The sequence below is a fragment of the Salvelinus alpinus genome, chromosome 3 (genome assembly GCF_045679555.1).
Source record: "Salvelinus alpinus chromosome 3, SLU_Salpinus.1, whole genome shotgun sequence".
NCBI classification, from domain to species: domain Eukaryota; kingdom Metazoa; phylum Chordata; class Actinopteri; order Salmoniformes; family Salmonidae; genus Salvelinus; species Salvelinus alpinus.
The window spans coordinates 29,011,625-29,026,526 of NC_092088.1; the positions used below are offsets into that span (position 1 = coordinate 29,011,625).

Below are 14,902 nucleotides of genomic sequence, written 5' to 3' on the forward strand. Positions count from 1 at the left end.
TTAACTATTCAACTAGGCAAGTCAGTTAAGAACAAATTCTTGTTTTCAATGATGGCCTAGGAACAGTGGGTTAACTGCCTTGTTCAGGGGCAGAACGACAGATTTTTTACCTTGTTAGCTCAGGGATTCAATCTTGCAACCTTTCGGTTACTAGTCCAACGCTCTAACCACTAGGCTACCTGCCGCCAAGGTAACCCAGCCACCTGACAGGTGTGGCATATCAAGAAGGTGATTAAACAACATGATCATTGTTCACCGGACGTGCTACCTACCTGTCCCAGACCTGCTGTTTTCAACTCTCTAGAGACAGCAGGAGCGGTAGAGATACTCTTAATGATCGGCTATGAAAAGCCAACTGACATTTACTCCTGAGGTGCTGACTTGCTGCACCCTCGACAACTACTGTGATTATTATTATTTGACCATGCTGGTCATTTATGAACATTTGAACATCTTGGCCATGTTCTGTTATAATCTCCACCCGGCACAGCCAGAAAAGGACTGGCCACCCCTCATAGCCTGGTTCCTCTCTAGGTTTCTTCCTAGGTTTTGGTCTTTCTAGGGAGTTTTTCCTAGCCACCGTGCTTCTACACCTGCATTGCTTGCTGTTTGGGGTTTTAGGCTGGGTTTCTGTACAGCACTTTGAGATATCAGCTGATGTAAGAAGGGCTATATAAATACATTTGATTTGATTTGATCATTACACAGGTACAACTTGTGCTGGGGACAATAAAAGGCCACTCTAAAATGTGCAGTTTTCTCACACAACACAATAACACAGATGTCTCAAGTTTTGAGGGAGTGTGCAATTGACATGCTGCCTGCAGGAATGTCTACCAAAGCTGTTGCCTTATAATTGAATGAAATTGAGGAGTATATATGTCTGTAATAAAGCCCTTTTTTTGGGAAAAACTAATTCTGATTGGCTGGGCCTGGCTTCCCAGTGGGTGGGCCCATGCGCTCCCAGGACCACCCATGGCTATGCCCCTGCCCAGTCATGTGAAATCCATTGATTAGGGCCTAATGAATTTATATCAATTGACTGATTTCTTTATATGAACTGCAACTCAGTAAAATCATTGAAATTGTTGCATTTTGCGTTTATATTTTTGTTCAGTAAATGAACAAGCCCGCCACTGTGCATGTCACAGGGTGTGGTTTGAAAAGCCAAAGTAAAAAGGTTAATGTTTTGACACAGTTCTTCAAGATTTTCTGACTGTGATAATCTAACCCATGCCTACTAAAAACATATTTTTTCCAGGAGGTATTCAAGCACAAGGGCAACAGAGCCTATAATCAATATTTTCCTTATTACAGAGAAATATTACTGTTAAATATTGTGTTTTATTTTTCGTTTATTTGAATAAATGTGAATTCAAGGTGCATTGGCATGGTTAGCATCTGATCTCAGGATATAATAATCAGTCACCGTTCTCGTGCGCTTGTTCAGGTGCATATTCATTACGCCAAATCTGTTGCAAAACGTTTCTTAAACTTAAGCAAACTGAACGAAACGGGGAGGGACATACCTGAATGTTTTCAATAGAAACCCTCGTTTGTAGTTGCAAAACGTTGCAACGGTTTAGACTAATGATTACACCCCAGTTTGCCTCCAATCCGTGGCATGACATAATCAAAGATGGGCTGGCTGTTCAGTCTCGCCTTTGCTCCAAAGGAATAAAATCATGTGGCGCTGCAGTCTTGGAGAAAGCTAGCTAGCTCAGTTACGAACTACCCTACATGTTCTAGCAAGAACTTGATGCAGTCTATAATCAAAACAGTAAACTGTGCTATAATCTTTCGGTGGCATTGAAAAGCTGAACTCGCTCAACAATAGGCGTATATAGCTAGCTAACTAACTAACGTTAGCTAGCTAGGGATAACCAGAAAGAGGGAGAGCTCAAGCGGCAGCGTCTTTGATCATGCTAGGCAACGGCAAGAAGCCCGTGAAGAATGGAGCCGGGACGTCCGAATCAAAGACTATCGACCCTCTTAAAAATTTAGGTAAGCATTTGGCGAATTAACGTTAGCTATCTCAATGTGAAAGAAATGTATATCTGGTAAACTGGTAAACTGGTTCATAGCCCAGGTCTTGTCATGTAGTAGGCTGGCAGGACCGTTATCTCTGTATGCTCACAAAAACAACGCTTGCTACCGTTTTCTCTATCTCATCCCTGGGTTGTGTTGTAACGTTAGTTCAATCATTTCTTTAGCTAGCTAACCATTAATAACTGGCACACACATTTCTACGGTGTCCACAATTCGTGCATACTATTTCACAAATAACAATACAGTAGGCTACAGAACAGGTCATATTATATTCCTGAAATTACAGAAGGGAGAAGACATTGATACAAAAAATGTATCTGCAATATACACTGTTCTGAGATTAACGTTACATTGATGGGCTTCCAGTAGGTTATGTATTCTCAACGCACCAGAAAATGAGGAAAAATCAGTATTCAAACCAATAATAATTGATCACTGTAACATTTATGATTAGAAAGTTATCAGCATTTATTACATGGTAATTGACCTCTTGTGGTCCACAAGTGTAATTTACATAGAAGGGATATAATTCAGGGATTCTTGAAAGACTGTATCTGTATTTTAAATTGTGTAAATAAGGGTGTTACTCAAAACAAATATATTTAAAATATTCAAAATTATTGTTTTGAAAATCTCCAATACTTTAGACACAAATCGGATGGAGTTAATGTTTTACAGAGTTGAAAAAAAAAAAAAATCTTCATCCAATTGTTATACACAGTAGCAATTTTGTTTTTACTCAGTTGCTTTTTTATGATTGTTTAACCTAATTAAATGTAACATATTTGAGCAAAAATTCATTTTCTGTCTTAATCTGTCAGCCAGATAGAGTTGACAGTTTGTGGTTGTGACAATAGAATTAGGAAATAGAATACTAGAATGGACATGCACCTTCTTATGATGGTATAAAGGGCAGCCATTTTGGTCAGGAAGTTGGTCAACCGTAAAATTATGAATTTGAAGAATTTATCTGCACTGTATGTTTGTTAGCTAGCCAGACAGTTTTAGAGTAATGATTAAAGCATTAATTTGTCAAATTAACTTTATGCCAACATTCCATTCAAACAATGCAGTCAATCCTCAGCCATACACTGGCTGAAATCAGTTGATAGGACTTAGACAAGTTCTAAATGCAACCAGTACTAATATTGTATCACACTGCTTTACAAGAAAACACAATTTAAGACATTCTGTTTACATATATATTTTTTGAGGCTATTTATACAGGAAATTGGTATAAAACTGATATAAACTGTATTTATAATTAAATGACCATATTTTAGGTTGACAATAATTATATTACATAATTGCTGGTATATGACATGCCTTAATTTTATTTTCCTGCATTAGGCCTCTACTGCCATTCCAATGTCTCCCTGACCAAAAGGAATCAGTGGAATGCAGACGTTGCATTGACCAGATTGGCGCACATTCAACAAATCTTATCTAACAAAGTGGATATTTGTCAAATCCGTTATGATTTATGTATTATAACAGGCCCACAATATGGTTACTTAAGTCCTATTTGGATATATTTGGCTGTTTTTGTTGCATAATATGTAGAAGTTGTCTCTTTTCAGAGTTAGAAGAAGTGATAGCTACCATACAGAAATCGGTGGTGGTAGTCAGTCTTTTTGAACTGTTATGCAGTTGATTGGTAACAATGACATGAACATGTGTTGGGGTTGAAATCCATACAAGCATTATACTCATTACTACATTATATTTAAAGTCAAAGAGGGCTATTGTAAGAAACTACATAATATCCTTTTTTTAGTTAACCCTTTAATGCGTACAATCACGTATTTGTGATCATTGTTGAGTGATCTCTACAGCGTATGATCACAAATATGTGATTGGAGCAATAGCAACAGAAAGTATGATGCAAAAAACAGCATTGTTGTCTGAAAAGCATCTAAACAATGTTTTAGACTGATGGGAAATAAAGGTCTTCACAACTTTATTCCTCAATTTCACCTTTTATTGTAAAAGATAAATGCGAACTTCATCATCCAATCATCACACGGAACACACCCACAGCTAAACTCAATCCATAAACCAGCCTAAATAACACGTTACGCTGACAAAAAAACTTAACATAAGTTAGCGACCTAACCGCTAGACTTGTTTACAATGTACCACATCTCTGGAGAAAGGGAGAAATGTAATATTGTTTAGAAAAGAGATGCGTGTCAGCTAAGCTAACAGCAGCTAAATTCTTTATGACGGCAGCCAAGTTTATGTTTGACTTGGTGATAACTCCCTTGTCCCAGAATTCCATTCATTATGAGACGCAAATAAACAAAGCCAAAGATGGCTGCGCCCATTGCCTGAAAAATATTAACTTAATTTAGCCACTTTTCAGCATATTACAAATCTTCGATGTACTTGTTACAGTGTATACAAGTCATTCACCTTTTTTGTCAAATCACAAAGCAAATAAAATGTTATCACCTCACAGATCATCACACCAAATACAAGCCTACTGCCTAGCCTAACTGAAGCGTGAAAGCTAAACAGGGATAAAACTATTTTAGGGGGGTTAATTTCATTTATGTTTTTTTTTTAAGTCCATGGTGTGTAGAAATGGGGAAAGGTATCGTGGGGGGATATGATGCAGGAAATATTACTATGATGGGGGATTTATCCATAAATGGGAGGCAAACACAGAAGTTTATACGCTAAATAAAAATAAAACCCCTGGAAAGGGGCTGGCAACCCTGAGGTAGGGAAAGGGGGATACCTAGTCAGTTGTACAACTGAATGCCTTCAACTGAAATGTGTTTCACGCATTTAACCCAACCCCTCTGAATCATAGAGGTGCGGGAGGCTGTCTTAATCGACATCCACAGCGCCCGGGGAACAGTGGGTTAACTGCCTTGCTCAGGGGCAGAATGACAGATTTTTACCTTGTCAGCTCGGGGATTCGATCCAGCAACCTTTCGGTTACTGGCCCAACCTGCCGCCCCTGGTACCAATGTTACAATCTGATGCCGTGTTCAAAACAACTGGGAACTCGGAAATCTCCGACTTCCGACTTCAGTGCGTTCAAGACATCTGGGAACTTGGGGGGAAAAAACGAGCACCGAATGGGATTTTTTTAAATTTTATGGTCATCCAGCTCGGAATTCCAACTCAGGAACTCAGACCTCTTTCTAGAGCTCCGACTTTCCGACCTTTAGATCACTGACGTCATGGTTTTACCTAGTATTTTTCAGAAATGTGTCCATTTCAATCTATGCAAGAACCTGAATGCATGATGTCTCACCACTACTTTAAAACGTGAATAAAACAGTAAATATATTATGATCCATACTTACATACAGTGTGCTACAGTAGGAATGACAACACGATCTACAAAAAATAATACACTTACTTTTGATAGGAACGCATAGATGTCCAAAGTCCAATTTGTAAGGAAAACAGTGAAGGCAATGCAGGTGCCAGCCAGAAAATGTGCTGGGGGAAAGGTTTGTGCAAGGCCTGTTCTGACTAGAAATGTCTTCATACTTGATCTGGTGAAACACTGGGAAAGTGCTTGGGCTCTCAAAGTTTGATTTGATTAGACAATAGATATGTTGTTCAAAGTCTGTTAAAAAGCATGCTCTGGCCAAGGTTGATAGACCAAAATGTTGGCAATTAGAAATAACTAGAAAAGTTCAACTTTGCAAGCGGTGTGCACTTTTGAATCATATGATGTATTCCAGCATACCTGCAGCCAAAGACTTTCTATACTTGTGGGCAGTGGCGTCATGCACAAAGGCACATGCGCCATCAGGTTTGTCCTGTTTTAAAATTGTTCAGATGTTAAATGAATTAGTAAACTCAATTGTTGCTAGACTATAGAAAGTTGCTAGACTTTAGAAAAGCAAGCAATTACTAAATGTACTGAATAAGACTCACATTCCTTTCAATCTTTTAGCAAAGATGCAGAGAAGCATCTTTTTTTTCTTTAAAACAAGAACCATCCGTAAGGACACAGACTGCTCAAGAGGTATGCTTAGATAACCTATACAGAAAAATTGAATTTTTTTACATAGAATTAGGCATGATGATTATGGCTTATGATTATGGTGTTTGAAAAAAATCTTAAACCACCCCCATCCATCCTCACGTACTTCGTTCCCCCTCTAAAATAATGGGTTCATGACGCCCCTGCTTGTGGGTGCATCCTTTCACAAAACTGTCACATTTGTATTAAAGTAAATAGCCGACTTTATCTTGAAATCATTAGGTCAAATTGCAAACAGCTGCACTTGTAATGACTTAACATTGCTTTCAGGGATCTCTCAGTTTTCAACCCCATACTTCATGTCAGAAAATAATCATGCAGTTCATGTGGCAGATGTGCAAGTAGGTTAACATTTGTGGCGTCGGTATAATGTGGGATACAGGCTATTTATAATGGTTGGTCCTCCGGCAGTTTTCCTAACAGAACTCTATAGCTATGGTACTACTGTATTCCCTGGGTAGCCAGGGACAGAGTGGGAGGTCTGTCTGCCATGGTCAACCACACCCTATAGGTGCCCAAAACCACACGCTGGGTGCCTTGGTAGAGATGGGCATGAATGGAGATTCTCCTCCTGTGCCCTGTCAAGGCAGTGCCAACTAGCCCACCATTGTCAAACAATGGTGGTTGTGGGCAAGGGTTACATTTAGATTAAATTTGTAGGTGGTAGAACTGTCCCCCAAATTAGCCAAGTTACTTTTCCGTGGTCATTTCTAACAGAAATCTATTCAGTTCCTTCCTAATGTATAAGCCTGGGTGGCAGGTAGCCTAGCGGTCAAGAGCGTTGGGCCAGTAATCAAAAGGTCGATGGTTTGAATCCCCGAGCCGACTAGGTGAAAAATCAGTCGAGGTGCCCTTGAGCAAGGCACTTAACCCTAATTGCTCCTGTAAGTTACTCTGGATAAGAGTGTCTGCTAAAATTGAAAAAATGGCATTCAACAATGTTGCTGATTTGGCAAGTTAACAATAAATAAGTTGAAGCAGAAACAGATTGGCGTCCAGGTGCTATACTACTATGCTGTGCAGTGTCCACAATCCTCTGTTGAGCCCTGGGTCATGTTCATTAGTATACACAATTAAAAATGTTTTAAATTGCCTTGCTGATTTGAAAATGAGCGTTTCTTATTGGACAACTCTAGGGAGTCCCTCTCCCTGCTTCAGTCTGTTTTCTTACATTTGGTGCCTAATGAATTTAAATTGAACCTGTATTTAACTAGGTAAGTCAGTTAAGAACAAATTCTTATTTACAATGACGGCCTACCCCGGCCAAACCCAGACAACGCTGGGCCAATTGTGTGCCTCCCTATGGGACTCCCAATCACGGCCGGATGTGATGCAGCCTGGATGAACACAACCCTGGTTGTGTGGGTGCTTACCATTGGTAGTAAAGGTACTTACCAACGTAGGGTATTGCACATGGCTCCAGGGCTACATCAGCCTTTTTTTTAAGGTAAAACTTCCACCATCCTGCCTACCCCAGGTAACTACTACTGCTACGATATGCCTGTCTCTCCCTGTCTACATTCTGGTTCCTCTCAAGGTCTTCACCAGTAGGGTTTGGTTTGACTTTATAAAATCCCTCTGACATTTTATTTGACGATGTGAAATATCATGTCAAAGCAGGTAGATTGTCACTTTAACGCCAGCAGTCAATTAATTACAGAAAGGGTGATATAGCATTGGATTTGTCCTTTCACTCTTCTGGTGAAGCATTGGACTCATACAGGGCCCAGTAGGGGCTTGAGTGAAGGGGGGTTTACGCTATTTGATGTGTGTGTGTGTGCTTGCGTGCATGTGTCCGTGTACTGTATGTACGTGTGAGTGTTCATTCATTCAAGCTTGTGTCTGCGTGTGTATGTGCATCTGCATGTGTGTGTGCGCGTGAGGGGGCCCCACAAGTCTTCAAAGCTGACCCCATTTGAAATGATAGTCTCCTCCCTTGCCCCACCCACCACAGAGGACATGCACTAATAAGAGACTGGGGAACAAGTAGGAACCAGCTGGACGTTTAGGCCATAGAGAGGGGAACACTGCAGGATGCTTTTCAGGGAGCTAGCTTCTGCTGTACGGAGGAAGTCAGAGCACATCTATCTCCGGCTAATGACCCTAAGGAAAGTGTAGCTTTACTAGTTCACACTGGCCCAAGGTCATGGGGGTACAACTGTACGTCGAGCAATTTACCGCTGTGAGTCTTACAGTTGTATCATTGCTGACAGGGTGTAATTCTTATCCGTCTGTGTCTGTCTGTCGGTCTGTCTGTGCGTCTGCATGTGTGCTCGTGTGCTCGTGTGTGTGTGTGTCTTTTTTTAAACGGTTAAGCAGGGTTTAAGGTGCTTAGAATTGTGACGGCAACATACAGAAAGCGACGGCAACATACAGTCTAGTCTGTCTGTCTAATTATCCTGAGGTCGCATGCAGTAGCTATGTTGATCTTCTCAGCAATCATAGATTCATTCAAATGCAATTTTGCTTATGTATGCAATTTCTATATTGCACGCTACATTATAAATATCCTGGTGGTATAAGTATAATTGTAAGCTAACGATTGTAAGAATGGCAAGGTTTCATGTCAGTGAGCATGTACATGTGTGGGCATGTGCGTATGCACTGAGTATAAAAAACATTAAGAACTTTTGCCCTCAGAACAGCCTCAATTTGGCAGGGTATGGACTCTACAAGGGGTCGAAAGCGTTCCACAGGGATGCTGGCCCATGTCAACTCAAGTTGGCTGGATGTCCTTTGGGTGGTGGACCATTCTCGATACACACGGGAACCTGTTAGGCGTGAAAAACCCAGCAGCGTTGCAGTTCTTGACACAAACCGGTGCGCCTGGAACCTACTACCATACCCCGTCCAAAGGTACTTAAATCTTTTGTCTTGCCCATTCAGCATGTCACACAAACACAATCCATGTCTCAATTGTCTCAAGGCTTAAAAATCATTTTTAACCTGTCTCCTCCCCTTCATCTACACTGATTGTAGTCGATTTAACCAGTCTCAACGTCAACAATGAAGAGGCGACTTCCGGGATACTGGCCTTCTAGACAGAGTTAAAAATAAAAGATTAAGATGGGTTAAAGAACACGGACACTGGACAGAGGAACTCTGCCTTGAAGGCCAGCATCCCGGAGTCGCCTCTTCACTGTTGACGTTGAAACTGGTGTTTTGCGGGTACTATTTAATGAAGCTGCCAGTTGAGGACTTGTGAGGAGTCAGTTTCTCTAACTAGACACTCTAATGTACTTGGGCTCTTGCTCAGTTGTGCACCGGGGCCTCCCACTCCTCTTTCTATTCTGGTTAGAGCCAGTTTGCGCTGTTCTGTGAAGGGAGTAGTACACAGCGCTGTACGAGATCTTCAGTTTCCTGGCAATTTCTCGCATGGAATAGCCTTCAGTTCTCAGAACAAGAATAGACTGACGAGTTTCAGAAGAAAGTGCTTTATTTCTGGCCATTTTGAGCCTGTAATCGAACCCACAAATGCTGATGCTCCAGATACTCAACTAGTCTAAAGAAGGTCAGTTTTATTGCTTCTTTAATCAGAACAACAGTTTTCAGCTGTGCTAACAGAATTGCAAAAGGGTTTTCTAATGATCAATTAGCGTTTTAAAATGATATACTTGGATTAGCTAACACAACGTGCCATTGGAACACAGGAGTGATGGTTGCTGATAATGGGCCTCTGTACGCCTAGGTAGGTATTCCATAAAAATCAGCCGTTTCCAGCTACAATAGTCATTTACAACATTAACAATGTGTACACTGTATTTCTGATCACTTTGATGTTATTTTAATGGACTTAAAAATGTGCTTTTCTTTAAAAAACAAGGACATTTCTAAATGACCCCAAACTTTTGAATGGTAGTGTAGGTATTACAGACTCAGTCAGGGAGAGGTTGAAAATGTCAGTGAAGACACTTGCCAGTTGGTCCGCGCATGCTTTGAGTACATGCCAGAAATAGGCCTAGTATACAGTTTGTCAGTCATGTCCTGTCAACGGCGAAAATGATCTGATTTCACTATTTCTGTGAGAACGTTGTAGACCGATTGGTGAGCAATATCCAAATGCTCCATCTCCCCCATATAAAAAAGTATGTCTTAACACCCCAGTAGAATTAGCTTCAATGTTATTCTCATTGCCTTGCTTACTCCTCCATAGCGTGGAAGGAAGCCAGTCTGTTTGGGTGTTGTGTGGTGTGAAGGAGTACCAAGACTGCTTTGTTAGTCTATGGACCAAGCCCTGGTCTAGTATGTACAGTGCACTCCTGTTTTAGCTGTTGATTCTGGCCATGTGGGATAGCCTGTGATGACTCTGGAGCAGTGGACATTGCAAAGACGGATGTCTGTAGATGGTGGGTGTTTCTCAAAATGCATGCTACCATGCTCCCAGCACGCAAATTGGAGCACGAGAGGGTCGGAGTATGAGTCTTTTCTGGTGTTTTGATGGTGGAAAACTGAGCGTGTCTAGCATAATATGTCAACCTTGTTGTCCATATAAAGACAATCATTATTTTTTTTTTACAATTTCATTTTTTTGTGAAGCTTGTATTCAATTGCTACTCCCTTCTGCACACCACAAGCTTCCATTCCCCCTGCCACAAGGGAATTGATGGCTGATTGAAGAAGTTGTCAACCCTGTTAGGGTCAACCCTGTTACGGTCAACCGTGTTACTTTAGTTGGCACTTAATAGGCACTTAGAATAGTCATTTTTGAATTTAACCTCTTGAGATTGGAAAACATGTTTTTATGAAGTTGAACATGTGCTCTTTATGACAGAATGTTAAAATTAGGTGAAATCAAAAGTTGTTTTATTTACAAGGTTACTCTTCTCAAAAGGTTACTCTTACAAGGTTACTCTTCTCAAATTGGTGAAATGACCCATGTACAACACTCCTCATTCCAGGCTTGTCCTCTGATAGTAGCATAAAACATACCTACAGTGCATTCGGAAAGTGTTCAGACCCCTTGTTACGTTACAGCCTTATTCTAAAATCGATCAAATAAATGTTTTCCCTCATCAATCTACACACAATACCCCATAATGACAAAGCGAAAACAGGTTTTTAGAACTTTTGCAAATTTATTACAAATAAAAAACAGAAATACTTTATTTACGTAAGTATTCAGACCCTTTGCTATGAGACTCAAAATTTAGTTAAGGTGCCTCCTGTTTCCATTGATCATCCTTGAGCTGTTTCTACAACTTGATTGGAGTCCACCTGTGGCTAATTCAATTGATTGGACATTATTTGGAAAGGCGCACACACCTGTCTATAGAAGGTCCCACAGTTTACAGTGCATGTCAGAGCAAAAACCAAGCTATGAGGTTGAAGGAATTGTTCATAGAGCTCCGAGACAGGATTGTGACGAGGCACAGATCTGGGAAAGAAGGATACTAAAACATTTCTGCAGCATTGAAGGTATCTAAGAACACTGTGGCCTCCATCATTCTTAAATGGAAGAAGTTTGGAACCACCAAGACTCTTCCTGGAGCTTGCCACCCGGCCAAACTGAGAAGGGCCTTGGTCAAGGAGCTGACCAAGAACCCGATGGTCACTCTGACAGAGCTTCGGAGTTCCTTTGTGGAGATGGGAGAACCTTCCAGAAGGACAAACATCTCTGCAGCACTCCACCAATCAGGCCTTTATGGTAGAGTGGCCAGACGGAAGCAACTCCTCAGTAAAAGGCACATGACAGCCCGCTTGGAGTTTGCACCCAAAGTACTCTCAGACCATGAGAAACAAGATTCTCTGGTCTGATGAAACCAAGATTGAACTCTTTGGCCTGAATGCCAAGCGTCACGTCTGGAGGAAACCAGGCACCGCTCATCACCTGGCCAATGCCATTCCTATGGTGAAGCATGGTGGTGGCAGCATCATGCTGTGGCAGGGACTGGGAGACTAGTCAGGATAGAGGGAAAGATGAACAGAGCAAAGTACAGAGAGATCCTGATGAAAACCTGCTCCAGAGCGCCCAGGACCTCAGACTGAGTCAAAGGTTCACATTCCAACAGGACAACAACCCTAAGCACACAGCCAGAGAACAAACTTGTTCTTATTTGGGCACTGCAGTTATCACAATTCAGGTTCACACGTGTTTCCCCAACATCGTAGTTGATGAAGAAATGGTGCATGTAATTGATATCTGCCTTTGCTTGCTTGGGCCAGCTCTCTTTTTGATGGGAGGCATTAGAGTCTTAGACCATTCTCCTTGTATGACTGGTGGAAGAGAGTCAGGCGTGCTCTACTTTTGCTGAAAGACAAATTCCAGATACAAATATTTTAGCATTATTATACAATAGATGCGAATTGGCATTCTGAGATAACATCACTACACACAACGTCTGCTGGCTAGCTAACAGCAAGCTTTAACTAGCAATACAAACCGATTGTCATAGCTACCTAAAGTTAACCAAATAGGTTCAATGTTAGCTAGCTAACATTAGGCTATAACTAGCAATGCGAAATGGCATTCTGAGAAAACATCACTAACGTTACACACAATTCATTCACGTAAATTAATGTTATTCAGCAAGCCAGCATCTAACCTCAGCTAACATTAGCTAGCTAACAGCAAGCTTTAACTTGGGGTCTTTTGTTTTCGACATGTCATGTTAACGTTAGCTAGCTAACAGCAAGCTTTAACTTGTGGTCTTTTGTTTAGACATGTCACTTTAACTAGCTTAAAAATGAACTATAATCCCTATCCATAGAGTAACGTTACTAGCAATACAAACCGATTGTCATAGCTAAAGTTAACCAAATAAGTTAGGTTCAATGTCAATGGTAGCTAGCAAGCCAGCCATCTAACCTCAGCTAACGTTAGTTAGCTAACAGCAAGCTTTAACTTGGGGTCTTTTGTTTAGACATGTCACGTTAACGTTAGCTAGCTAAAAAAAATACTATAATCCCAATCCATAGAGTAACGTCACTAGCAATGACGTCATAGCTAAAGTTAACCAAATAAGTTAGGTTCAATGTTAACGATAGCTAGCAAGCCAGCTATCGAACTCCAGCTGGCTAGCTAACAGCAAGCCTTAACTTGCAATGAAAACAATTTTCTGACAAAATTAGAAACGTATAATATCTGAAACTGTAGCTAGATTCTTACCCGTATACATGGATGAAAGCGTCACAGCAGACTGCAACCCCTTTCATTAAATAAGACGTCCTGTGTTGTTTCCGTTTTGTTTGTACAGCTTGTTTTGCCCGTTGTGTTCTACTGATTTCAAAACTCGGTCAACTTCTTCCGTGACAGCAACACTGTTAATCGCTGTTTCTTCCCCATCACCATCATCAGAAGACTCTACAATGTCTTCTAAAAATGATTTTTTTCTCTCACCTAAATCAGGGATTTCTTCACCATCTGATTCAATTTCAGAGTCAGAGAGAATCAGCATGGCACGATCGTCCTCAAGGAAGTAGTCCATCACAACCTTTTCCCACTGACCTTTGTCGATAGCACCTGATAAATTCAGGGCAGCAATGTTATTGAAAGCAGTAGCAACATATTTGCATTTCTGATGCTTGTCTGACTTATATCTTTCGAAAAACGTTACATCTTTCGAAAAAACTGCAGTAGAAAGGATTATCTACACATAATGAGCAGCTCATTTTATAGACAAGATGCTACACCGCAGACCAATCTGAAACTCATCTCTCGGCATGTCCAGGCCACTCATTATCTCAGCCAATCATGGCTAGCGGGAAGGTTCCTTACTTTTTCCTTGGCTTAACCAACTAGGCTCGTAATTTAACAACTTTATTCGTATTTACAGATGGCATAAAAGTTTGTTATGAAGGCACTTGAAAGTTCACATGTTCGAGAAGGCATTTCTGCCTTCCCAATTTCTTTTCAATGTTCAAACGGCTCTCCTGTGAAGTCGTGACTTGCGACATACGCCGAGTTTCCTGAATCGGGTCACAAATGTCTCAACTGTGACTGTTGGCTGTTAGTGTGTGTGAGCATGTGTGTGAGCGTGTGTGTGTGTGTGTGTGTGTGTGTGTGTGTGTGTGTGTGTGTGTGTGTGTGTGTGTGTGTGTGTGTGTGTGTGTGTGTGTGTGTGTGTGTGTGTGTGTGTGTGTGTGTCAGGATTTCAAAAGTGGTGAGTGAAGGAGTCAGGCGCAGAGAGCTGGGTAGTTCAAAAAGGACGTGGATTTAATATTCCAAAATACCAGAGAGACGGTCACGCCACACACGCAAGGGCGCGTAAAGTCCCAGTCCAAACAAACAGGACTAAACTGAATAGGAACAGACACCACAAGAATAAACAAAACACCACAAATAGAAAAACAAGCCCGCACAAAAGTCTGCGGGCCAACTGTGTTTAAATAGCCCACAATCAAACCTAAACACAAAACAGGTGCAACAAATCAGACACAACTAAATGAAACAGAAAAGGGGATCGGTGGCAGCTAGTAGGCCGGCGACGACGACCGCCGAACGCCGCCCGAACGGGAAGAGGCACCATCTTCGGCGGGATTCGTGACTGTGTGTGTGTGTGTGTGTGTGTGTGTGTGTGTGTGTGTGTGTGTGTGTGTGTGTGTGTGTGTGTGTGTGTGTGTGTGTGTGTGTGTGTGTGTGTGTGTGTGTGTGCTGTAAAAGGAGAGGATGCATATAGCTTAGTAGCCTGAGGCATTCATGAAAAAAGCCTACATTGGTGTACAGCATTATAGTGTATGCAATATGATCTGTTGATGACTCATTGTGTTCATTATGTTCATTGTGACTTATTACATAACATAAACTAAAATTAATGACTCAGAGACAGTACATGTAGGCTAAGCCTAACCTAGCTGTCGTGACTCTAAAAAGCTACACAGACTGACTGAACTTTGAATCAAAAC

At 41.2% G+C, this 14,902-nt stretch overlaps 1 protein-coding gene and 1 long non-coding RNA gene across 2 annotated transcripts in view; one reads left to right on the top strand and one right to left on the bottom strand.

Moving 5' to 3' along the window:
- Positions 1 to 1,598: 1,598 nt before the first annotated feature.
- Positions 1,599 to 14,902, top strand: part of plcd3b (phospholipase C, delta 3b) — a 53,176-nt gene continuing 39,872 nt past the window's right edge. The window contains exon 1 of the mRNA XM_071392452.1: positions 1,599 to 2,004. Within this exon, the coding sequence (XP_071248553.1) occupies positions 1,923 to 2,004 (82 nt within the window). The 5' untranslated portion in view covers positions 1,599 to 1,922. The remainder of the gene's footprint in view (positions 2,005 to 14,902) is intronic.
- On the bottom strand, positions 11,117 to 13,317 carry LOC139570521 (uncharacterized). Its single transcript, XR_011674092.1, has 2 exons — positions 13,167 to 13,317; positions 11,117 to 12,308 (listed from the first exon to the last, which is right to left on the bottom strand). It is a non-coding gene; the product is annotated as an uncharacterized lncRNA (long non-coding RNA).